This window comes from Alosa sapidissima, chromosome 3 (genome assembly GCF_018492685.1).
Source record: "Alosa sapidissima isolate fAloSap1 chromosome 3, fAloSap1.pri, whole genome shotgun sequence".
Classification (NCBI taxonomy): Eukaryota; Metazoa; Chordata; class Actinopteri; order Clupeiformes; family Clupeidae; genus Alosa; species Alosa sapidissima.
The window spans coordinates 31,005,082-31,032,511 of NC_055959.1; the positions used below are offsets into that span (position 1 = coordinate 31,005,082).

The 27,430-nt window shown below is 39.3% G+C and overlaps 1 protein-coding gene across 2 annotated transcripts in view; it reads left to right on the plus strand.

Annotated features, from left to right (window-relative positions):
• The window catches only part of LOC121705589 (collagen alpha-1(XI) chain-like), a 126,957-nt gene that overhangs the window by 15,292 nt on the left and 84,235 nt on the right, over positions 1-27,430 (plus strand). For both annotated transcript variants that reach the window (XM_042086647.1, XM_042086648.1), the window contains exons 2-6: positions 7,297-7,461; positions 8,238-8,451; positions 9,893-10,055; positions 23,657-23,782; positions 25,647-25,739. In XM_042086647.1, the coding sequence (XP_041942581.1) occupies positions 7,297-7,461; positions 8,238-8,451; positions 9,893-10,055; positions 23,657-23,782; positions 25,647-25,739 (761 nt within the window). The remainder of the gene's footprint in view (positions 1-7,296; positions 7,462-8,237; positions 8,452-9,892; positions 10,056-23,656; positions 23,783-25,646; positions 25,740-27,430) is intronic.

Genomic DNA, 27,430 nt, shown 5'->3' on the forward strand with positions numbered 1-27,430 from the left:
ACACCATGTACACAGACAATATATACACACACGTCAAACTAACACATGTACATGTACACACGCACATGTGTGTGCACAAGTACACTAAGACAGGAGAGAAAGGGGGATAGGGTACAGGGCTGAGGCTTACTGGTGAGAGTTCAGCGAGTCTCCAGGGGGTCACTCACTCACACATGCTTTATCACTCATCAACACAACGGCAAAACAAACTCACAGCCAGTGAAAGGAAGTAGACATGGTACACAAGGGGTATCTCACCACTACAAGGGTCACTGCACCTCCACCTTGGGCCCTCAGCTCCTAAGAAACTGAGGAAGGAGACACTGGGTTAGTGGGGCCACACTCACACACAGATGCAGCCAAAATGGTAACAAACACAAAATACAGTACTTGCTGGCCCCAGCACTAGATATCAATAGCTATAAAAAGGATTCTGGCTATTTCAATTTCAATTTAATTGTACTTATAGAGCGCCAAATCATTACACATGTCTCATGGCGCTTTACAGAGTGTTAGACAATCAGAGAAAAAAAAAGAAAAGAAAAGAAGGCTCATGGGTAAGAGGGGCGAGGAAAAACTCCCTAGAAATGGAGATACTGTACATATAGGAGAAAACCTCGAGCAGATCCACGACTCAAGGGCCTGACCCATCTGCCTAGGGTCAGATACAGGACAGTAAGGTCTGTATACATGACAAATGCATACGTTAGTCAGGTGTGGAGAATAGGACATGGTGTTTAAAGCCACCTGAGGTGAATGTTACAAGAGGTGGGATGGTTACATATCCGATATGATAATGCATTAATCCTAATTTAGTGTCAGAAAGAAATGGAATTGTCCAGGGGATTAGGATTTGTCATATGGCAAGTGGTGGGCCGGCAGTACGGGCCAGGAATCCGGGCAAAGTTGTCATAGCGCAGGTGGTGGGTCGCTAGGCTGTACGGACCAGGAATCCAGGTAGGGGGACAGTAATAGGCGATGATAGGGCAGTCGTAGGGATTGGACTTCAGGTGAGATGAGGGCCAAGCACACGGATGGCTGATGACTGGTGATGGTATACCTCACAAGTGAGGTAAGGGGGAAGAAAGAGAAATGTAGAGTGGGTTAGTATTACTGAAAATCAAAATGGCTAATGTCAATAAGTAAATCAGTGGTACTATATATTGTTGCAGTATACCATAGTGAGAATAGGCAAGAGAGGGAGAGTTGAGAGAGAGAGAGAAGGGGAGAGAAGAGAGGGGGGGGGGTTGTATGGCGTGACACATGAAAAGTCAATGACAGCACTATGCTATAGCAGCATAACTAAGGCATGGTGAAGGGTAGTCAACACCAGCGCAGGTATGGTCAGTGACCACCATCGCACGCAACCATCACCACTACCACGACCACCATCGTGCCAGTCACATGAGGACACAGCAGGGTGGTCCATTCCAAAAATCCCTGAGGTGGGTGAAGTTGCACCATACCTAACTATGGGAGGCAGTAAAGAGGTGTTTTAAATCTAAACTTAAAAATAGGGAGGGTGTCTGCTAATCGAATTGAGGGAGAGAGATTATTCCAGAGGAGGGGTGCGCGATAGCAGAAAGCTCTGCCTCCTACTGTAGTTTTTGAGATTCTTGGAATAACAAGAAGTATTCTGTGATTGTAGCGGTCTGGATGGGTTATATGGGACTAGGAGATCTTTAATATATTCTGGTGCCCGGCCATTTATGGCTTTGTATGTTAGAAGTAATATTTTGAAGTCAATGCGACTTTTAACAGGCATCCAGTGTAGGGATGGGTCATACAAAAGCATAGAGCAAACAGAAAATACAATAACATTAACCAATATTCTCACGGCAGGGCTGCAAACACTGATTAGGGCCTCCTGTCAGTGGTACAATGAAAGCAAATGTAAATACAAATTAAACAATAACAAAATCAATTGCAATGGGCCAAACACTGTCACACTGGGGATCTGCAGCACATTTTATTATAACACACTTTACATTGACAAGGAATCTATTAGTGCTACAGAATGAAAAAATAATGCAGTTAAAACAATAAAAGAAAAGAAAAACACATTTGGAAGATAAATGATGCGGTGGTAGTGTAGCTGGGCTAGCGTGCAGTAGCCTGAAAGTTGTCGGTTCAATAATATAGTTGACATACATACAGTATGTAAGTCACGTTGGGCTACAGTGTCTGCTAAATGAATAAATATAAATTTAAATTTAAAAAATATTTTTAAAAAAGGCAGCGGTGAAAATCAGAAGCTGGTCAAAATAATTAAAAATCATCATAAAAAAAGTTTTAAGACCACATTTTAACCCTTAAACAGGCAAGAGTGAAAAAATAGTAGTAAAAAATAATTTTATGTTACATTCTGTCTCATTTGCAAGGAAAACATTTCCACATTCATTTTTGAAATATTTTGGATATTTTGGATTTTATGAGTTGTATCTCCTGGGATACGTTGCCCTATTAAGGTACAAAAAAAACAAAATAGTGAACTTTTCCATTTCTCATTTGATACATATAACTGATAAAATCTTGCTTTCCTTGATCATTTATGTCATAAATACTATTTTTTAAATGGATTTCATATTATTTTTATCAAATTCTACTATATAGTATGGAGATGACATCTCATTGGATGTTCTGAATTTACGGGCTTTTGCTGTTGACGGGTGCTTAAGTACACACAAAGTTATTAAATGAGATAACTTGACAATTTGTCAGTATTTGTGTACATTCATCTGGCTTTTCTTTTTGATCTACCAAAATGGCAGCAAAATAAAGCCTGTACATACTCAAACAGTGTTATGCTATGTGTATAACAAGGGAACTTTGCAGGGAGCCATCCAGACCTTAACAGTCACAGCCCACTGAGGTTCCGGAAGTAACAATCTAATTCACATTCTCCTTTGAGAACTGGATTATAAGTCATACAAGTGTAACCATCCAATGTAGACTTAAAACCTTTTTTATACAGTCTAAGGTTAAAATCAGCTACGGCATGATCAACCAATTATATTATATAGAACTTCACAGGTCTATGTGTGGCCATCCAGTGAAATCTGTTTTGCTTACCTTGAAGTGGAAATGGCTTAATGTAAACTGTGGATTAAGTCATCTTGTCTTACAGTCAAAATTAAGTGTTTAAAACTATCATTAGGTTGGCAAACATTGGAAAATGCATTATTCGCAATAGCTGATCATGGGATTAGTAGTTCCTTCGATTGGAAATTAAATGTATACATACTGTATACATATGTATAATATAATGTATTTTTGTTGTTTTTCCATTAGTTTTTGTTTTGCACAAAATTAAATGTTGCACGATCACGATGGGGAATGGGGAACTTATATCCAGTACCTGACTCCTTAGGGAGGTAGGTGGTGACTGTTGAGTTCTATAAGGGACTGCTCATTGGTTAAGCGGGTTGGCCTGCTCACTTCAGTAAATATGGCCAAATGTCCCTCAATTTAAACACTGTCACCTAAATTTCTTTGCTTTTTTAGTTTGATATGGATTTCAAAGGTGAGATGGTGGTCAAATCTAACACCAAGATTGGTGATTGATGGGGAAAGGGGAAATGTTGTGACCAGAGAAGGTACTGCTGGCACTGTCAATGTTTTTGAGGTGGTAAAAAGCTGATTTAGTTATTGCTTTCATGTGACTGTTGATATTTAGATCACTGTCAATTAATACACCAAAAGATTTTTAACAGTATCCTGTTGAGCCCTTTTGTGTCAAGGAGAGTGGCAAGTCTTTCCTTCTTTTTTTACCAAATTAAACTACTTCAGTTTTTTCTTTTTTCAGCTGAAGAAAATTTTGAGACATCAAGTTGTTGATTTGGTGTTCAGGATGCAGATGACTTGGGGAAAGAAACTCCTTCTCAACTACTCCTCTTTTCTAATTTAGCCATGTGTGAACATATTGGTTTAAACCAGTGGTCCCCAAACTACGGCCCGCAACCTCATTTTGGGTGGCCCCCCAAAACATGTCCGTGGTATATAGCATAGGAGTACGACATCGTCAAACTATAACCTCCGTAATTTCCCCCATTCATTCTCTATGGCGTGTCTTAACAGTACACATGTAATACTCTTTTTGTCCACTGCTAGTTGTTTTGGCGCTGTTTCGCGTTTGCCATAGAAAACGGAATGAAGTAGGCCTACCTGCAAACAATGCAAGAGGCCTATGCTGACTGCAGAAGTATTCTAAAAGTTTATCAATTAATTGTTAATAACTAACTTAATTCTATTCAAGTCATATTTCTGGGATAATTATTTCTATTTTTTATTCACTCGTTCAAATGTTCATACAGAGTTCACAAAGTTCTCATCAGGTTCACAAAGTTCTCACCAGCACTTCATAAAACTCTCATAGTTTGAGAACTTTAAATTATTTGTAGGATATTGCTTGTTCACAACTTGAGCTGTGTATGCAAAGACACAGAGTTCAGAGTTCAAAATATACTTTTGGGACTCCCTGCTAACACTTTTGGGAATGCTAAAGTCTTTTTATTAGTATTATTTCATTTGAGCTACATTTTACACTGATTATAGCATGATTGGTAAGGTAGACTGCTGTTCTTCACAGCACTAAGCTATTTATGGTTACTGATGTACTCCGAGTCTCTGGCCCTCTCTTAGAGCCAGTCATAGTGAGCTGGCCCTCGGAAGAAAAAGTTTGGGGACCACTGGTTTAAACAGTCCACAATCAAGGGTGTTCTCCGAGTTTACATGTAGCACTGACTGACCTTAGGCCTTAGTCAGCCATACTTTCTGATTTGGAAAGACATGGGTAGGTTTCCTCTTCTCCCTTCCCTTTAGTTTTGCGCATTTATGTGAGAGTATCCCAATTCTCTTTTGGATCTCTTTTTTGCTAAGGGGAAGCTGTTGTTCTTGATTATTTAATGAAATAGAGGTCGGGATTGTGTCGTAAAATCGCTAAGAATTGTGGGAATCACGGTAATGGCGGCTACTGTACAGATCAATGGGGTAGGTACTGTACAAGTCAATGGGGTAGGTAAGACTTATGTCAAATAGACCTCTTTAACATGTAATCACACATGTTGTCCAACATGGAAATGATCTCTATGGATATATAACTATGTCTGTTTTACCCAGTGGATGTAAAACAACTTAATACGAGTGTTTGCACGGGCAGTAGTAAGTTACAGCTTCAGATAGCATAGCTGTGTGTGTGTGGAATGTTAGTAAACCCCAATTACTCCCCAATGCCTCACGAGCAGTACTGGCATGAAAGCTAGCAGCCTGGGCTCCCAATCCGAGGTGCTGCTGTTTCTGGGAATGAAAACATTCTACTCATTACTGCGACTTGCAGTTACAAGTAAATTGATCATGACTTCTGAACCAAAGGTGATAAATTGATTTTGTTTTTTTCTCAAAGGAAAACACAAAGTTGTCTATCTCTCATACACTATATCTGTAATATAAATTAGGTAAATAATAAGATTTATCTTGACAAAAAGATATTTTTGTGGTACAGTTTTGTTTAAAAACAAGGTGTGTTACACTCAAACTTATTAACTATGATGTATAACATTTTAAAGGACTAGTTCTCCTGATTACAATGGTATATTATCTCTGCCATGTAGCATGGCCACACAATAATCCTTTTGTGTCACGAGGGCACGGAATGTTTTGTGTGGTTTGCAAAGGGGTAATAAATGTATCATAACAAAACAAACAAAACAACAAAAGGTGACTTATTTTTTAAAAAATGATGTGTGTTTTCCCTAAACTTATTAATTATATTTATGCCATTTGTAAGGGCTGTCTCCTGATTAGAATGGTGGGTATATTGTATCTCTGTCATGTAGCATAACCACACAATAAGCCTTTTTGTGCCATAACGGTAGGTTTCCACACAGCGAAACACTGTGTGAATTTCAGCCAGTAAAATGTTGCCTCAGGGGTGTGGACGGCCAAAACCGTTAACCGTTTGACTGCAGTGTCTAGCCAGTGGTGGCAAGCGAGCTAATTGGGCTATCAGCTAGTTCAAAAGTTTAAGTATTTAATGAAGATATACAGGGGACTTTATGCCTCGGTTAAGTTGATGTTGCCTATAAACAATTCATGTTCATAGAAACAACAATGTCACTAAGACATAATATACCTGTGTTGCAGCATGTAGCCTAGCTGCCTGGCTAGGCTTACAATGAAATGCAATGTCCGGAAATGCTAGCGATTGGCCTGTCGGCTACCTGAAAAGTTTGAGTGTTTAAACTAACATTTACAGTGACAGAAATTTACATTTACAGAAATACCCAACATACACTGCTCACCACGGAAAAACAAGCACACTGAGAGACTCATTAATGAAAAACTTTGCCATTAATAAGGATTCTAAAATTAAAAATGATAATTGTTTTATGTTGCATTCACTCTTGTGGCCATATATTGAAGGTCCTATTTTTCACAGGGAAGTTTTCAAAAATCGCTATTTTGGAAAAGTTAACAGCATATCATTATGGCCGATTTGTATGAAAGTCACGCATTTTACATATTACCATGTCTGATGCCCCGCGAAATGGCAGCGTACCATGTCCAAAATGTAATTTATGTCCAGCTTATTATTCGCTTAACTTTTTTTACCACTCGTCTGATATCAATGCTTCATACAGGCTACTGCTGTTGACTCCTCGCATCTACTACAGGTAGCGATTAGGCTACTTCTGATGTCAAGTAACGACCATTTAGGATATGTTGTAAAATATCGAAGTTGTGGGACATTTACATAGCTTAAAGTGTATGTTTATTTTGTCGCCCTAAAGACCTCCATGTTGGTTTCGGAAATCAGTCCTACAGTTCAGCTAATGCATTATCAGACCACTTTTGGTCTTGACCCTGGTCAGTTCAGCATTGAGCTTCTTGATGTGGGTAGCAATACTGTAATTTCCTGTCTATTACCCAAGTGACTTACATGTCAACTATAGGGATTACATTGTCCCTGGAGCAACTTGGGGTTAACTGCCTTGCTCAAGGGAACAACTGTGAAAGCCAGGATTTGAACCCACAACTTTCAGGCTACTGTCCGCTAGCCCACTACACTACCAGCTATGACGTTACACAACGGCGTGAGGTTGGATGGGTGATAGCTGTTTGGAGTTAGGAACTAGGTTGGGAAAACTAAATATAAAATAAGTAAAAAAAATATGTGTACATGTTTTGGTATTCAGTAGGTCTAAATGACAAGGCTAAATGCAGTGGTAAGGATGACAATGTTTTGACAAATGTTAAAGACAATTATGTACTAACAAATGGTGTCCTATATTCCCACAGCTGGACCAGTGGATGTGCTCAAGTTGTTTGACTTTCACAACACTCCAGATGGAGTGACAAAAGTACCAGGGTTTTGCACCCTCCGAAGAGGATCCAAACCAGACATTGCTTTCAGAGTGGACAAAGAGGCCCAGCTCAGCACTCCCACCAAGCACTTTTTCCCAGGTGATAATCCTTCAACACATACATATTAGACTAACGTTTTTCTCAAATATACATTTTACGCATTAGTCAAACTCCTTGATATAACATTTTATTTACATTTATCAATTTATCAGACCCTTTTATCCAAAGCGACTTACATATGTCAATTATATTACAGTATAAGGGCCAAGTATTCTTGTGTATTGATGTACTTCCCTAGCCTGGGAAAACCAAGGTGAACCTATCACCTTGCAAATTTGAATTTGCTCTGCAGGTCAGTCTGGCAAGGAGGCCATTGACACCCATTTCCAATGTTCCAAAAACCCAGGCCCCAATCACAATCACTTATCCAGCATTGTCAGGCTTTACTGTATATGACCGATAGAGCAGTGCATTCAACACAACCAGTGGCTGCACTGATGGCGACAGGGTAAAACCGATATGGATGTGTATTTTCTTTTGTAATTAAGTAAACAATTATATTTAAATCCCTAATTTATAAAAAAGATTTGATTGCAGCACTTCTCAAACAATTTGGTGAGAGTTAAATTCACCAATTTAAGTTTCATTTCACTGCTGATTATGCCCCTGGAAGTTGTAAGTCAATGAAGCCTTTCCAGACCCACTGTCAATCTCAACCGAGATATGCAGTCTGATGTCCTGTGAAAGAGAGAGTGAGGAATTTATCTAAATAAATTTTAAGTGGATATGAAGAAAAAGATTGAATGTGTTTTTTTAAAATGTATTATGTCTTGTGTTATAGCCCTAAATTGTGATACGTTGTGCATATCTTTCAGGAGAGGAGTTTCCCCAGGACTTCTCCATTCTCATGACCATCAAGCCTAATGCTGGGGTGCAGTCTTTCTTGCTCTCAATTTACAATGAACATGGCATTCAGCAGATGGGTGTGGAAGTTGGGCGCTCCCCAGTTTTCCTGTATGAAGACCAGCATGGGAAACCTGCAGCTGAGGATTACCCCTTATTCCGTGGAATCAACTTGGCTGATGGAAAGTAAGTAGTGCTACATATTTTTTTTATTAGATTGATTATTTATGGATATCATTTAAATCAAATGACTGAATTGTTCAACTTATGTATATCCAAAAAAAAACCTTTTTGATGAAATGTCAAAAATGCCTATGCTGTGTGTTGTGCAGATATCCACTAAAGTTAGTATACAAACCAGCTAGCGTCACTCTCTTGTAAAACCATGTTGGATCAGGTGTGCTGCTGTGTTAAATACAATGCAAGGTAATGGAAGAGTGCCATGTGGCTGTGCTCAAGACAACTCAAATCCTGTAGATTTCCTCATAGCTTCTTTTTTTACGTGCAGGATTGGAACCAATAGCAATACCAAATCCAGAATTGAAATTGTTAAAGGGACTTTAAAGGGGAATTCTGACAATTTCAAATTGATCTCCGTTTCTCGAGGTCACCCAGTACTGTCGGTACGAAAAAAAATGAAAACACCTGGTTTAACCTAGCTCAATTGCTGCATCCAACAGCTAAAGCTGCCAGGTGGACGATGTGCTCTAGTTCGTAATTTGTTTCGCACTCTGGCCTGTTTTCCTCGATGTTCCTTCCTCCAGCATCTCCGTGATTGCTCGTTGTTTGGATTCAAATCCGGGAGAATCTCTCTCGGCCAACTTGAACAATCAGGTAAAATCACAGGAAGATGGTATAAAGTGTTGGATTTCGATGTTAAGAAGTACACTGAAGTCGTAGGTTATAGATCCATATGTTTGAGAAATAAAAGCGCACAAAAGTCCAGTATAAATAAGTATAATGCACAGTCTATGTGGAACGGTCACAAACAAAGATTCATTTGGCAACTTCGAACCCACAGGTGGCGTTATGAAAGGATCGTTGTTCGGTCTTATCTTTGCAAGTCAGCACTATTGCTGCCAAGGGTACAAACCTTTCACTGTAACACAAGTTCAGAGGTTTACACCGTTCCGATGACGTCTTTATCTCGGCAGCTGCCAGGCCAAGCATGCTTTTTTCAAACAGGCTTTGCCCATCTACAGTAAGACACAAAGCAACAAAGAGAGACATAGGGATACAGAGCGCACATTGGGGGAATTCTGGTAGAATAGCTTCAGTATATATATAAGTTAAACTTGTTATTTAAAATGTTATAAAAGTATGTTAGTTAGGAATAACTTCAGTGTGTTACTTGAATATGGTTGAGGTAATATAAATACATGCTTTACAGTTTCAAACTCGTTCTTTCCTCATGATGTCTACAAACCATAGTGATAAATTTATACCACACCGCGATGAAAAATTTGGGTGCACCTAAATTTTGTGCTGGTGCACCTATATAAAAAAGTTAGGCTGGAGCCCTGCAAGTTTGTTGTTCTAAGAATGACATTTGTTTAACTTTTTTTTTTGCAATATTCATGTTTAATGTGAACTAAAGACCACTTCGTTTTTAACCATATCCTTTCAGATGGCACCGTGTAGCCCTCAGTGTGGAGAAGAATATTGTGACCATGATTGTAGACTGCAAAAAGAAGATATCCAAAGCCCTGGACAGAAGTGACCATGCCATTATCAGTACAGATGGAATTGTGGTGTTCGGCACCAGAATCCTTGATGACAATGTGTATGAGGTAAGAGAGATTAAGACACTTATTGGGCTCTATTTTAGATATCGGAAACGCTTGGTCAGAGACACAAAGTTTAGGGCATCCGTTGCCTACTGGTTAGGGAATCGGACTTGTGACCAAAGGGTGGCCGGTTCAATCCCTGACATCCGAAACAGCTCTCCCACATCCACATCCACATCCACGGATGAGGTGCCCTTGAGCAAGGCACCTAACCCCCAACTGCTCCCCGGGTTCCATATTAAGGGCTGCCCACTGCTCCGGATGTGTAGGTGTACTCCTACTGTGTGTGGGATCCCAGCCCACTGCTCCCGGATGTGTAGGTGTACTCCTACTGTGTGTGGGATCCCAGCTCACTGCTCCGGATGTGTAGGTGTACTCCTACTGTGTGTGGGATCCCAGCTCACAGTGTGTGTGTGTATGAATTGGGTAAAATGCAGAGAACAAATTTCAACAACCCCCCCCCCCCCCTTTCTTAATCAGTCATGGGTGTGTTTTAAGCGTAACATTTTGTATACTAATGAGAGTGACATCTGTCCTTTTAACAGCAAGCAACATGCATCTGTATTTTGACAGTCAGTGCATTTGAAGGAATCTGCTTGTACACGACATTGTGTATACAACCAGTGCTCGAAGTGGGCCGGAACAGTACCTGCACTAGGATTTTGTGCTCTTGAAAAGCATATTTATCTAAAAGTAATTGTGAAAGATATTACTATTTATTTGTTCTTTTATGTTAAACATGTGTTCCTTTTCATGGTTTTGACATGAAAATCAAAAAATATATATATTGTTAGGAAACTTTTAAAATATGCTGTTCTGTAACTCCGTTACCGTAACTACGTTACCATGAAAGGCAGTATTTTTCCCCTCCCTCCCTGGCATTAAGCCCAAAAATTAATTTCCAAAAAGAAAGCGTTTCGGTCAATTGATTTAGTATTTCGTTTGCTGGACTTAGTAATGATGACAGTGATAGTGAAGGAGTCAATAGTGGTGAAATAGGAGAGCTGAGGGCCCAGAGAAGAAGAGAGAGAGATAGCATTGGGGTTGAAGGAGTGGTAAATTTGGCTAATTTTGTCTTCAAAGAAGTGTAAGAAGACCTGGCACTGCTCAGGGGCCTTAGTGACAGGCAGTGACAGGGGGTTTGAGGAGTTTGTCCACAGTCCTAAATAGGGTTTTTTGGCCTGGACATGGAGGAGGTTATGAGTGATGAGTAGTACATTTGTAAGGCCAGTTTTCTTATATAGCCGTTCAAGACAGTGGCCAGCGGCCTTTAGTTGCCTGAGCTCAGGGGTGAACCAGGGGCATGTACGGTTTGCTGGTACAAGCCTAGTCCTGACAGGGGCAAAGCTATCAAGCAGGCTGGTTAGGGTGCCATTGTACATAGCAACCAAGTTATCCGTGGACAAGAGCTCGTCAAGGTCAAATAGTGAAGCATGTAAACTGCATTGTTTGTTTATTCAGAATAAAATGGATCGCAAATGGATCTAAATGAAGAAGCGTAAGCCACTTACAACGTAGGCTAAAATGGCCTTATGTCTCTGCAGCAAAAATCAACGCATTTCTCTGTGAGGGCTTGCCTCGCCCTCAGGGGTAGCCTATGCTTGGAGAAGTAACAAAATAGGACATTGAAGGCTGACTATCATCCCTTCTGCCATGGCAAGCCTGCTTCATGTGTCTGTTCATCGCCGAAGTCTCGTTTTTTAGCTGTCAAAGGCAAGCAGCATGCCGCACTTAATGCACTCGACAAAGCCGACACATGTTGTCACTGCCCACGACTTGTTTAAAATGGTTCCATACCTTCGAGTTTCCTCCAAACAAGTTAATTCTCCTGTTTTTATTTTTTTCATTACATCTTCAAGCTCCATGTTGCACGTAAGCTACACAATACAGCACAGCTGGCCCGGTGTGATGCGTGCGAGTGGAGGGGATGCTGTGCATGACACGTGTTGCATTTTGTAACTTTGTAGCCTAACTTGTGCAACTTTGTACACATTTGTTACTTAGGCCTACTTTGCTAAAATATATAATATTTCTGATTATGGCATAGCTTTCTACTCACCCAATTAGGCTAATAAAGTAATGATTAAAATAAAAAAATAAAAAAACACAAATGCTTGATCAAGGGCCCGGCCCGAGGACAGTGGTGGGAAATATCGGCCTCGGGAAGAGAATCTCTATCTTGAAACCAGACTGGTTTGGATCAAGAAGGTTGTTCTGTGAGAGGATCGGGCAGATAATCTAAACCCGATGCTTTACTAAAACCTAGCAGAGTATAGCCTACACACATTTGCAGTCGTCTGTTATTTGAACTCATTGGCAAAGTGAAACTAACTTCACCGTGGTGTCAGTCAACGACAAAACAGTTATACACAGTTAATTACTTTCCCTATTGACTGACAATGGGTTACCTTTGAAAACATAGCCTGGAAAAAGCCACATTTACCCCAAAAATGTTCGAATGACTGAATAAAAAACATTTATCCTGCAGAGGAGTTGCTGCTTACATCTCATGACAGTGCGTCTTCAGCTGTGCTTCATATTTGCCTCTCGCCCCTCGCCTAATCACTTTTATCCGTCATTACCAATTTGCAAATGATGGTGAATAACTACTCATTGTGAGATGTATTTTGTAATATCTTTATTCTAACTAGAAATGCAATTCCGAGGAATTGCACGAGGGGATGCAATCTGCTGGTTAGGGTGTTGGTGGGGCTGTTAAGCTTGATGCTAGCTGGTTGGTAGGGTAATTGTGATACCTGCAAAGGTGCTTTTGGAGTAACCAAATTTGAATCTTGTGTGACATGACATTCTTGAGATATCACACTCAAGGTGTTTTTGACCTTGACATTTGACCTTCAACCTCCAACATCAACTCACTTCATCTTTGTCCATAAAAACACTCGTACCAAATTTGAAGCATGTACGTCAAGCCGTTCTGGAGATATAATGCTGAATGCATGAGATATGGCTGGGACTTTTATTTTAACAGGATGTGTAGTTCAGGTAGAGCTAGATTGTATGCTTAGAAGCTGAGACAGTTGGAGTCCTCACAGGTGACACCTGTGCCAGTGTTCTGATTAGCCTGGGAACTGCTCTGAGAACTACTTAACGAGCGCAGCTGGCTCTATTATGACATAACAGCCCCCATTTAAGTCTATGGGGGAAAAAATACACTTTTAATTACAAATATCTCAAAAAGTATAAACTTCTCAAAAATGAAAAACGGATAGGACGGTAAGGCCTTGGAAGATCTACGAAACGGTGATGCATCCCCTCTAATTATGTTTCCCATTGTAATTGTGTAATTTGTAATGTTTTGCATGGATGTGCGCTGGTGCGCGATGTGGATGTGGATGAGAGAAGCAGGGTGCGTTGTGGACCCACCCATACACACCTGGGGGGCGTTCGTACAACCTAGGGGGGGGGGGGGGGGGGGGGGGTGGCGCTGGGAACGTGAGTTTTCTTTATTTATTTTTTTATTTTAAACTTTCATGGTTTTCACATATTTTTGGTGCAAAAATAGGCTACCTGAAATAAATAGGCTATTTTCATTCATGGGTTTCTAACCCCTCTACCGTCCCAGCTACATTTTACTGTTTATCTATGCTCAGTGGTCATACAGTGCAGTTCGGGCCTGCACACGCCCGGACTCACGTTCCCCAGCCCCAGCTATCGTCATCTATATAGTAACGCCGATAAACATAACCCAAGTTTGCGGCTTAACAGTTCAATAACCAATAAAAATGTACACAATTCACTGTGACGTCTTCATCTTTAATAAAACAACACAAACGAACATGGCGGATAGCAAGAAAAAGTGCCGACAGTACAATGCAAATTACATCAATTTTTACATGTTTTTTTTTACCCAACCAGTCTCCTATTGCTTCTAACAGTGGGCTAAATCTGCTTATAATAAAATAGGCTCATAGGGACATTTTCTTATAATTCCAGAAGAAACCAAAACAGCACAGAAATGGGCTCGTTTTTTTATTTAAGCAATATAGCATGAGTGTGAGTGGCCTATAGCCTACCCAGGGGTGCTGTTTTTTAAAACAAATTTTTATTGTGTGTGTGTGTGTGTGTGTGTGTGTGTGTGTGGGGGGGGGGGGGGGGGGGGGGGGGGGCGCCAGAGGATTAAAGTAAGGTCAGGGGGGCGTTTGCTCAAAAAAGGTTGAGAACCACTGGCCTAAGGCATGGTCTAAAACTCTTTTTAACTGAGTTGATGGTGGTGGATCCTAAGCCACTGCTCAGGAAGGTTGGAGATCTTCTCCTGGACGTGGATGGCTGTTCTATTGCCCCATCCCCTGAAGTCTGCAACCTGGGCGTCATCCTGAACCCTACCCTGTCTTTCCAATCCCAAACTAAAAACATCACAAAATCTGCATTCTATCACTTGATAATCTCAAGACTACGATCCTCACTATCCGACTCGATAACCGAAACCCTCATCCACTGCTTCATCTCCACCCATCTGGACTACTGCAATGCCATACTCACAGGTCTCCCCTCCAAGGCCCTGGACAGGCTGCAATATGTACAGACCATAGCTGCCAGGGTCTTAACCGTTTGACCAAAACCTGATTGACGCAAAGTGCGTCAAAAAACACACCCTTTCTTCTCTGGTACATTGCTTCGGAACTGTTCATTGCAGCAAGATGACACCGTTATTGCGTGACAGAGCAGAAGTGGGGCTTTCCAATGAGACTACGCACTTGTCTGTACGATCAAGTATGAAAATAAATTTTAAAAATCATGAAATTAAATGAAATTGAATCATATTTACAGTCTCTCTGCGTTCACCTGCGCACCCATTACTCTCGTCTGAATTACTTGCGAACCCGTGATCGCATAGATATGGCAAGCATGTCAGATAAAAGAGGAGACACGGCGCTATCCATTGGTACCAAGTATATCGATCCTTCTGGGTTATAAAGACAGACGAAGTGACTGCAAAATAATAACGTCATGTCTAAAAACCAACGCTGCACACCCATTACTCCACGCATGTCAGATGAAAGAGGAGACACAGAGCTATCATTTGATACCAAGTAGATCTTTCTGGGTTATAAAACAGACGAAGTGACAGCAAAATAATAACTTCATATAGCTCGACTTACCCTACGTTTTTGTGTGTTTTTGTGGCAAAGCACATTTATAATCCAACGCTATCATGTGTTTCTCTATGGCAAAGCATGTTCATAATCCGGTTTTGAGATCCTAACAAATTCCTGCATGGCATTCAATTCAAGGCTCACATTGCATCCCAATTTGTTCAACAAAGAAACACCTTTTTTGCCTTTACTTTGTTCATGGCACTGCAGTAAAAAGTTGTTGTAGAGAATCATCATGAGTGCACACACAGGCTAACATGCAAACTCAGGTCAAGTCAGGTCAGATCAGTTCGTGTCACAGATATGGAGCGCAGAAAGGTCATCGGGCTAAACAGATGACGACAGCGCTGCAACGCTGAAGTCCGGAATCAGTCAATTAACATTGATCGTAGTGTTATCCAGTTGCATCAAAGTCGGGAATCAGTCAGTAAACATTGGTCATAGTGTTCTCCAATTGCGTGCAGGGATATTTTCAAATGCATGCATGCCTCCAGAGTTGGGCCATTTTCATTACTCTTAGCCAGATACTTAATCTTTCGGATTTGGGTCTGGATTTCCCGGCTAGCTAAACAGTAACCATAGCAGAATCAATTCAGACACCTGCATGTATGATGTAATATTATGGCCTAACAATGTTAAATGATAATGGGTAAAACTTTATTTGGGTCGGTATATAAGCCCAGTAGAGTTGATGTGGCCTATTTAAAAGTTAAAAAGCTTTTGTTAAATTGGCTGCCTATTACCAGATGGCCTGGGTCGCTTTCAGCATAGGCCTTAGGCTAGGCTACGATATATGGCTTTCGGCCTCAAACCTACGGCCAAATTATAGCCGCAGGGATATCGTTTACCAACCCTGCTCCCATTGGTGTCCTGGGGAGTTTCTGTTTGTATACTTGAAATATGGATGATATCAGGTGCGTAAGAGACGTTTACATATTTTGTGTAGCCTAGCCTACTGTTGGAAACGATAGGCTACGACCAAAATGGAGGATCTTCGACAGGAAGTTCCTAACCTAGTGGGTGGGAATTTTTTAGATGGGGGTGGGTAGTCAGCGTCCTATATGGCTCTGGGGATAGTAACATTAACATTTCCCTTATTGTGACATCTCAATAAGAGAGATTTCTGACTAGCTCATAGAAGCGCACAGTTTCTGACATCAACCTCTCTCAACTAACCCACAAAAACTCAACACACGGTCTTGTTTCGCACCTTGAGTGTTTGCAGAAGCATCGGAGACCCAAATGGAAGTACAAAAGCACAGAAAAAGTGAGTTAATATGGCCCCTTTAAAGTATTGGTGTTTCATTTGCCGTGTGTCTCTTATCTTTTTGCTGTCCACGATGGCGCCGTCATGTGACCAAAGTCATGTGGCTGCAAAAGGTCAATGAATTTAAAGCGTAACCATTTAGACATCCAATGCATGATTGAACAAACTGATTTCAAGGAACAGTGGTGATAGAAATGTTATTGTAACCAGTCAAATAAGATTGAATAACATTTAAATAAGCTACTATGCAAAATATAATAAGTATTATGCAAATAATAATAATATCTAAATCAAAAGTTATATTCATGCTTATATGGACAACTGTGAAGCTAGGCCTATAAGACATGTGTTACAATATAACATGTTAGTAGTATTATGACTACTACTGAACCTTCAAAATGTCAACTTTCTCATTATTTGGTCCTTGAAGTCTGCATGTTACAGACCACTGTAATGAAAAGGTACAGGTGTGCTTTTCGACAACTTTTTTTTATTTTTTTTAATGAAAATTGATCAACAAAGAATATTATATGCCTTTGTTATTTGTTCATAAACCATTTTAAATTTCAAATATCCTAGGAAATATTACTATACAGTATGCACACATCATAGATTGCAACTAAATGCAATTTTAATAAAAAGTAAAACTAATTTTATTAACCAACCAATGTTGAAGATGACTTAAAATGTGAAAGATCTCAGGATTATTAAAGTGCCAGAATCTGGCCTCTACTCTATATGGTTTATACATATATTCAAATGTAATTTGTTTTTTATACTTTACATTTTAATGTCATCATTTGTTTTGTGTTCTGCTCATGGCTTTGAATAATCTCTAAGTAACCTGCCAGACAGGCATTCCACCTAAGCCCACTGTACAGCATAAAAGAAGAAGAAGAAGAAGGAGAAGGAGGAGGAGGGGGAAAACAGATTTATGACACTAAGTTTCCACTCAGGCTCCCAGTGCAGCTATGCTTATATTATTCCAGTAGTCTTAGACTTGCCAGGCATGCCCTAAAAGTGATTCTGTCAGATATACAGAAGCATTTTAGGGATTTATTGAAGAGAGAACAAATGAGCCCTATGTGCAGACAGTTTTGGCGTTTGATTATTATATTATTTCCTGTTGTTTATACTGTTATTTATGAATAAGCATTCACACAGACACACACACACACACACACACACACACAAATATGTGATAAAAATTCCATTCAGTAAAGGGTACTGTAATCCTATTTGCAAAGCCTGTTAATGGTTTTATCAAAGGAATGTTATGATCCCAGCATATGCATTTTGCTGACTAGTTGGCATTTTTAATGGCAGTAGTCAGTTCCTGGTAAGAAACTGCCTGGAATAAGATCATGCACAGAATTGTCGGCTTTAGGTAGGAGTGGGAGCAGGGCTCTTATTTCCTCCTCCAACTTTTAATGGAAAACAGACGGAGCATAAGACATTTCACATGAGCTGTGGATATGGTTATTTTTCTTGCCATTCCTCATCAGTTAGACCACCACAGTGCAACAAAAATCTGAATGACTTTCCCGAATGAGCACAAAGTACCAGAATTGCCCTCAAGAAGAGAGTACATAAACAGCTTCTTATTTAATGCCGACAAACTGATTTTATTAATTTGATTTTCCCTTTGTTGCACTTTGTTACACTGTGAGTTTATTACAGTACCAGATGGTAGTTGGTATGTTTTAATAGTCTGCGATATATAGCTTTTTTCTTCTTCCCCCAAAATTAAAATATTACATTTATGTATTTAACATTATATTCATTCTATTCCAATTCCAAAAAAGCCCTGTGGAAAATGTAAATAAAAACAGAATTTAATTGAGAATAATTCAAAAACAACATATCTGTTTTTTTGGAAAATATACAGCTCTGGAAAAAAATAAGAGACTGTAATGATCAGTTTCTCTGATCAAAAGAAATGATCCGTTTCTCTGATGTAACTACTGTATTTATAGGTATGTGTTTGAGTAAACAGTTTTGTTTCATTCTATCAACTACTGACAACATTTCTCCCAAATTCCAAATAATTGTCCTTGACAATGGCCAAATGGTCAAAATAACAAAAATAACAAAAAAGATGATTTGATTGTCAATCACAGCTTTCATGCGTCTTGGCATGCTCTCTACCAGTCTTTCACATTGGTGTTGGGTGACTTCATGGCATTCCTGGCGCAGAAATTCATGCGTCCTTCGCAAAGACGAATATGCCTGATTCTAGCCTTGCTGAAGCACCCCCAGATCATCACCGATCCGCCACCAAATTTCACAGTGGGTGCGAGACACTGTGGCTTGTAGGCCTCTCCGGGTCTCCATATAATGATTAGACAATCAGGTGCTGGGCAAAGCTGAAAACTGGACTCATCAGAGAAGATGACGTTACTCCAGGCCTCTATGGTCCAATCCTTATGGTCTTTTGCAAACCTCAGCCTGGCTCTTCTTTGGTTCTCATTGATGAATGTTTTTTTTCTAGCTTTACACGACACGAGCCCTACCTATAGGAGCCTGTTTTGAAGACCCTTTCAACAATAAAAACAAAAACAATGCTTGAACGTTCTATTTGGGCCCCAATCTACTTCCTCTGCATTAAGATAACATATGGAATGTTAAAACGGAAGCCTTGTGGGGCCAACTATGATGCTGATAATGGAACTCTCTTGAAAGGGTCCATAGGAGCCTGTTTTGAGCCGTTCTCACCGTGCACTTCCCCCAGCTGCCATTTGCCATTCTTTTTTCTTTTAGGTCACCTGATGTCATCCTGCTGAGTGACATTTGAATGTGTTGACGGTCATCCCGGCCTGTAGCTTTGTTGTCCCCAATGTCTACTGCTTGACCTTTGACCTTGTTCTTATGAACCGCCGTCTTACAAATGTTCTTATGAACCGCCGTCTTGCAAATGTTAAGGATTGAAGCAACCGCTCACTGTATCCCTTTGCCAGTGAAGCCAGAATTGAACCCTTCTTTTACTCACTCAAAAGTTTTCTTTTCAACCCTTTTGGCATGGTCAATAGTTATTTTTTGATTCCAATTACTTTTGAGGTACTACTAGCACTGTTTTTGCCATCCGGCTGGTCCTATTGCAAGAGGATAGTGATGACCTCAGCAGTGGTTTTTTTATACTTTTCCTCATGAAATAAGATTTGGTTCAGGTAATCACCTAATCAGTACCTCATTAAGTAGAATGAGGTGTGCTTGTGTTGGAATTCAGCAGACACTGGAATGGAATGGCTGTCATACATGTAGAGATGCTGATTTCGGGGAAAAATTGTAGTGGTCTCTTAATTTTTTCTAGAGCTCTATGTTAATTTTGTACCATAGGCACAAATGCACCTTCATACCATCATGCTGGATTTTGAACTGTGCTGGCTTTTGAACTGTGCAGTAGATGGTGGCTTTTGAACTGTGCACTAATAACAATTTGGATATGTTCCCTCTCCTCTTTTGCCTGGAGGATGTAGAGTCCATGATTTCTAAAAAGAATTAAAGTGTAACTCTGGAGTAAAAACAATCTAGGGTCTATTTACGGTAGTTAACAACTTCATACTTTTGACAAAAAGTTAGCAAAATTATGTTAATTGGTGTAGTTTTTAGCAAGAACGTTTATTTGCTTTAGCACTGAATGGGCTTACAGTGATGCTAACTGGGCAAGGTGCCACGTCGCTATTTTATACCACTAACAATGCTCAAAATATAATTACACTTTCTACAGAGAGTTTCTACAGACAAAAACTTGTAAACTTTGAAAGTACAGAGAGGTATTAAGACCTGTATCTGTAGGAAGAACTTTCCATGCCTTCATGGTCTGGTATCGTCAAATCAACGGGCACGTTTGATTGTTTGAATCCGCGCTGCGCAGATCTGGCTAAACGTAAGGCATGTTTGTATTGAAAGATTCAGCAAAGAATCTGCGCATCTCTGCCAGATCGAGCGTGCCTGCTGATTTGACGATACCGAAACAGGAAGCCATGGAATTTTCTATGTTCTTTTCATTTTCGAAAGTTGAGGGTGACACATCCCCTCTGTCCACCATTTCTGACTACAATTGAGTATGACGACGTCAGGCTAGACAAAATACCAATATTCCTTGTAATTTCACTCGTAATATTTTCTTATGTTTTTTGCTTTATTTGCCCACACAGGTTTTCACAGATAGATGAATGTCTCGGCACCTTTACTTCTGAGAAACTCACCTATATGAGTTGCTCTGTTTACCAATCATGGTGACAGTTAAACCAATTAGTTGTCAAATGTTCCTCCTTCCGTTGTGTTTATCATTACACTTGCAAAATAAAGCCTTAGGTAGGACAGTTGATTTTGCACCTGAAGTTGTACTTAACTTATAAGGTGAATTTTCATGTTCATGTTATGTTCATGTTATGTCATGTCATTTATGTCAACACTATCGGCCAAATGTAGCAATCTTTGTAAACTACTACAAACCTGTAGTGGCACAATTTTTTTTTTCTGTCAGGCTTTTCATTGTACACACAGATCATCCTCATCATAATTCAGAATGTGTGTCAAAAATAAGGTCATGTGCACATGAACATGCTTTAATGTAAACAAAATGTGGGGTAACTTGAGAAATATTGTTTATGGTTCATTACTTTCCAAGATACAGGTGATGGCTCGACATAGCTGTCTTAATAAGTAAGTAGTGGTGGCTCAAATCAGCACAAAGTCACTGTTTGGCAAGCCACTAGTAAATCTCAAGTCTTGCTGAAGTCTTAGTCAAGTCGCAAGTCAAGAGTTGTCCCAAGCAAGTCCAAGTCAAGTCTTACCAAGGCCAAGTCGAGTCCAAGTCCTTATTTTGAGTCCTAAACAAGTCACTGTTGTATTACTGTATGCAACCGCATATTGTCATCAATCATGCTTTCTATATATTATTCTTATGAATGTATCATACTATATTATATTTATAACATTTATATTTATATTGAAAAGTTTTACACTGAACACTTAAAATCAGGTATATTAATACCCTTTTTTTGCTTTCTATCTATATTCTATACGCTTCTGTCACTCGCTTCTGTCAAGTGTCATTCGGTTTTTGTCATGACAAGTTAGAGTTAGGGTTAGGGTTAGTGTTAAGGTTATGACAGTGTCATGTCACTCTTATGTAGAAACCTAATAAAAGTGTTACCTTTTATTGTAGTGCATAGCAATAGACTAAATGTTTTGACTTCTGTGTCTTTGTCAGAGTCCATGGGAGACAAAAGCAGGAGTGCCCTATAAGATTAAATGGCACTTTGAGACTTTGTGTAAAAGTACGCATTGTTTTCCTGCTTTTTTAAAAACAATAATTCAGTTTCATGTATAGAAAGAGATTGGCGTGATTTCAGGGCATATGCACCTAAAGTTTATTATTTTTTGCCATGTCTCACAATTCAACAAATCAGTGTTTTAGTAAATCTGTCAGTTCACCTACTAAACCAGTTAATTTGTTAGTTGGTATAGAGATGCAATATTCTGAGGTAACTTTGGTAAGTTTCAGGAATGTTTTTTTTTCAGATTATCCAAGTGCTAAATAATTTGTATTAGCACTAGTATTATTTACAGACAATTTCTTTTCACTGAAGATTACCAAAACCCACATTCACCAAAAGTGGCTCCCAAATTGATGATTTAGGATTCACTCCTCAACAGGTTAATGTCATTAGACCCTTTTACTGGGGCACGTACACCACTTTTGAACTGCTGCGCCCCAGTAAATAAGCAATTACTTGGATAGTCCACCCACAGAGACTTAACAGATCATCTGTAAAGATTCAGGTTCAGTAGGTGAAATTATTGTTGAACAGTTACTGAACATCACCTTAACCAAATTGAACCCCTAACCTTAACCTTGACCATAATGAAGAAACCGAGTGCCAACAGATACAGTACATAGTTGGTAATCTGGGCATTTATAGACAGTCTGTGGGTGGACCATTCAAGTAGAGTTTGACACACTGTCAATGTCAGTGTTTGACACAATTGAGCAGGAAATCTTAGAAGAAATTAAAGATTTTGAAATTAGAGAAATAGAGATATTCTAGAGAAAGCATTCGGGGTGTGTGGAAGTGTAAATAAAAAGTGTGGTGGGATTTAAAAGATACCAGATGTCTATTAGGCTCATAGAGACTGTACTGTGCGCACTAATGGATTTGCCAGTTACCAGTAGAGGTTATGATGCTATTGTCCAAAATCTGTTCTGATGATGTCCCCGCCCAAAGATTCTCACTCAAGTCTGTGTTTTATGCCAGCACAGGAGGCAGGGTCATCCCTGTTGGGCACATAGATGTGTATAGACCCTTTCAACAATAAAAACAAAAACAATGCTTGAACGTTCTATTTGGGCCCCAATCTACTTCCTCTGCATTAAGATAACATATGGAATGTTAAAACGGAAGCCTTGTGGGGCCAACTATGATGCTGATAATGGAACTCTCTTGAAAGGGTCTATAGCCTATTTCTACCCGATGCCCCTGTATCTCTGCTAAAAGGAGGATGACCCAACTATTTCTATGTACACTTAAATGGTAAATGGCCAGTAAAAATAATCATCATGCCGCTACTTTTAGATGTAGCTAATGCGGCCAAGCCAATTCATGTAAAGTGTATTTGCTACGTTCTTCTGATAGATGACTCTTGAATGTAGACAATATCAGGTTTTTTTAAGTTGTTATTTTGTTTTGCTTTCTTTTACCTTACACATTCCATCTGATGAACATCTTTCTCATTTGACATGTATCACAGGGATACGAGACCTATATGTTAAGTAAGAAGCAAATACAGTGTTTCCCACATAACTTACAGTAATTCTATTTGTGGTGGTAGGCTTGCAGAATTAACTTGAATGCAACAGTTTTTAACAAATTAGCACAGCATGGTTATGATGCTAACCAGATTTAAGTATAATTTAGTACAACCTGGAAAAATCATTGTGTGGTGGTCAGTGTTGATATTGTGGTGGGCCGCCACAAATAAGTCAATGGATGGGAAACACTGAAATATAAAAGGAAATATACCATTTACTAACTAAATATTCTTTAAAAGTTAGTATAGGTCTGATTCAGATAATTATTGAATAATATATTTAAACCTAAATGACAAATCAGTACAGATATTCATCATGGCTGTTGTTCACCAAGTTCCTTTTTCTTTTCTTTTTTTTGTCATGTGACTGTTGTGATTAAGACATAATATACATTTCTCACCTTTAGGGTGACATTCAACAACTACTGGTTGTGACTGACCCCAAAGCAGCATATGACTACTGTGAACACTTTAGTCCAGACTGCGATACTCCCCACTGGAACATACCACAAGCACAGGAACCTGAAGAGGAGGTGAGTATAGAACATAAAAGAACATTATTTATTTGGAATTTGGATTTACTTGAAACTTTTGAGAATATACAGTACTAGTTCAAAAGTTGTGTTTAAGTTATACACTGCTTCTTTATGTAAATTCTTGCCTAACCCTAACTATTTGTAAGTTTCTTTTTTTTACTTTTCTATCACGTGCATTCAAGAGATCTGTAACTCAAGCACATCTCTGCAATTCCAATTCAGGGTTGCATGTGTCCCTTTTGGAATTTCAACCTTTCCAGCAAGCCTTGCATTTTTCCAGAAGTATTTCACCAAATAGCTGATGAGCTCACCCTGGAAATGTTTTTCTTCTTCTCCGTCTCACTAAGTTGGGGCCCATTCTGGAAGAGTTCTTTTCACTAATGATTTTTCCAGATTTTGTCTCAAGTTGATCACTAAAACACCTGAATGGATCTTTAATCTAAAATTAAACTTTCATCTTTAATGAATCTAACAATGAAGAGTTTGAACTGTAAAGTGTTAACTGTAAGTGTAAAGAGTCTATTGTTTGTTTCTATATGTTGGTACTGAAATGGGGACATTATTAAGCACTACTGTGTTACACAGAACTGATGTACTTAAGCAGATGTATCCTCCCGATCTGGCTTCTCGGATTGCAGCAACCATTTTGTGTCTGTGGTACATTGTGTTACTAATGCGGATAGAAGTCAAAACATACAAAGCAAATGTGAGGTGACCGCAGTAATTCACAACTATATTCTGCCTGTTATAGATTTTATTGTATTGTACTATATGCGATGCAGGTGTACATACTGGGACAAATCCATTGTAAACGTAATATGGCAAATCCATTTGAGTGTTAACTTTCAGCTATTCTTTTTTTACATTTTTTTATAGCCATTCTGAAATTTACATCCCTCTCACCTAATAATTGTCTAGTCATTTTGTGACGGAATTGTAATTGTGGAGACAAGTAATATTTTGCTAAATATGTCAATAATTATATGAAATTGCTGAAAGTGGGTTGATCTGCGACTGCCATCAATTAACAATAACGTTATGATGCTACCATCAAATTTTGTTATCTGGAATGTCACACTGCACTGCGTACAGGGCCTACAAGAAATTAGTCAATATTTCTTGATTTGCCTGATTTGCCTTGATTTCCTGATTCAGATCAGAAATGGTTAGTTGTCCATTCCTGAACATCATGCACGAGAGTTGGCTACACTCTGGTGCATACAGAGTGTAGTAGAATACTATTTACATGATCACAAGGAACCATGGTAATACACATAGGCCTTCCCAAAAGGAAGCAAGCAGAGCAAACAAATGTTGCATGCTTGTGTTTTTAAATGAAAAAAAAAGTACTATTTAGGCCTAATTAACTTTTACAATATCTGAACTTATTTTCTTTTCTTATTGTATGTGTAACGGTACCCAACTGGTAAGTACCTGTGCAGTATGTACAATAGATAAACCTCCCTCCGACGCCTTAAGAGAGCTCGACACCCATTCCTTTTCTGATAGTGGCTGATATGCTGCTCAGCATTGCTCACCAGTTCAGACTTAAGCTACTGTACGTTCACACTTAACTTTTCTGCAGCTATCAGCGTCTGTGTCTGATTAGTGTTTGTATTTTTTGCAGTCTCTAGTGCATTTTGTATCTAGTGCATTTTGCAACTTTGGTCAGTGTTTTTCCAACAAAAAAGATGTGAACCTTTTAGGTGAACCCTGTTAGGTGAATTGTGCTGTATAAACAAAAATGTTATTTAACTCTGTATCAAAAAAATCTTATCACACATGGTTTAACATTAGATTGTATGCACCGGCCTTCCCTGTGATAGTCCACTAACTGTCTAATGTAACTCTTTATTCATAGTATACCACAGACTACACAGAATACTATGACTATGGGGAATCTGACCTAACCGAAATTCAACATCCAACAGCAGAGTCCAGCACAGATGCAAAGGTAAATTAATAAAAAAAAAACAGTAAGGAACTTAGAAGGGCCACAAAGACACTACATCATTTCAGCATGTGAACTGTATTCAGAGTTCTAGCACCAGACAATGTGATGATACCGTCACACATGAACTAATGCTATTTTAATTACTAGATAGCCTTTTTACCATTTGCATGATCTTACACACGAACATGGGTGGGTCAGTGCACAGACAGGAAAGTTCTCAGTAATTCTATTCCTTTAAAGTCAAACTATTTCCATGAAACTTCTTAAAACATTGAAAATAATTTAATTCATTAAATGAAACATCTATCAATTGCCTCTAAATGTTAAGCCATGTAAATTTAATTAATTAAATGAAACCTCATGAGATGAAAGCAATTATGATTAGGCTAGGGCTTTCAGCATTAATATGTTAATCGCAATGTGATTAAGGATTAAACATAACACATCATTTTTTTTAGAGCATTAATCGTGTGCCGCCAAAGATTTTTTATTTTACACTTTTATTTTTATTTTTATGTCACTTGTTCTGTTACCAACGATCCTATTTGGCTGCTACTATTTTGACCCTTTGATGCACCGTTTCTTGTCCTCAAACTGCCACAGACATTTCCTAGTAGGCTTTTTTGCCCATAGACAATAATAGAAATGACCAGAGCCACCCCATAGACTTCGATAGGGACAAGTTATGTCAATTTAAAACCCTTTACTGGGTGAAGCCTTATTGTACTGCGCATCCTCAGTGTCAGTTGAGTGACTGAAACACAGTAACTCATCTGGTAGCCGCGCTAAGAACATTGATAACGTGCAGACTGATCCGAGTTCAAGGGCAACTTTTGGTAGGTGATTTGTTCCTACATAATGCCAACCAAACAAAACATAACTTAATTGTTTGTGTCCCCTCAATGGGGGACTTTCCCTTAGACTGCCTTTAGTTTGTTATCCAGAAAATACGGTTACTTCTCTCATGTGCGACTGAAAGTTGCATGCTCATGACATCATTTTAGCATTGGTTTTCAAAAAAAAAGATGTTGTATTTATCTGGAAATAGGAATGGTTCATATAAAGGCTTAAAACGCTTCAGATGTAAAGTTATTCGCTGTCAAAGTGACGCCAAAATGAATGGGGGTCAATGGAATGCTAACTCCAGGTGAAGCCTTATTAGCCTCAGAGCTTCCTATAGGGGTACGCCTTCCGAACGTTTGCTTGCCCCCTTGGCCTACTCCTCCTGTAGTCATGGAGATAATAAACACCAAAGTAGTTCTGAACTCCCGGTCAGCTGAATGGTGCTTTAAGCGCTGCGGACACCTGAAGGGCCTATCACATTACACACGACATGCGCTATGAAATGCATTATAGTCAATGGCTTGCGTGCGCAAGAACTGGTCTGCATTTTGCCGCTTTGCCGCTCTTGCGCGTGCCGCGGTCAAAGTTCAGTCAGGTTGAACTTTGACCGCGGCGCACTAAGTCATTGGTATTTTGCGCTTATTTTCAACTGAACTCAATGATGGCCTATAATGAATATAGGCTATATGGAGTATTTTTTGTTTGCTATGCCCTTTATAATGTGTGTACATTTTGTACATGCACTTCTGCTGTAGCATTTAATTCAGTTCATATCTGAAGAATATATTTTGTTGCCACAGGCCCACTGCACATCTTTTGAAATTTGATTGGAAATAATCAAATACATC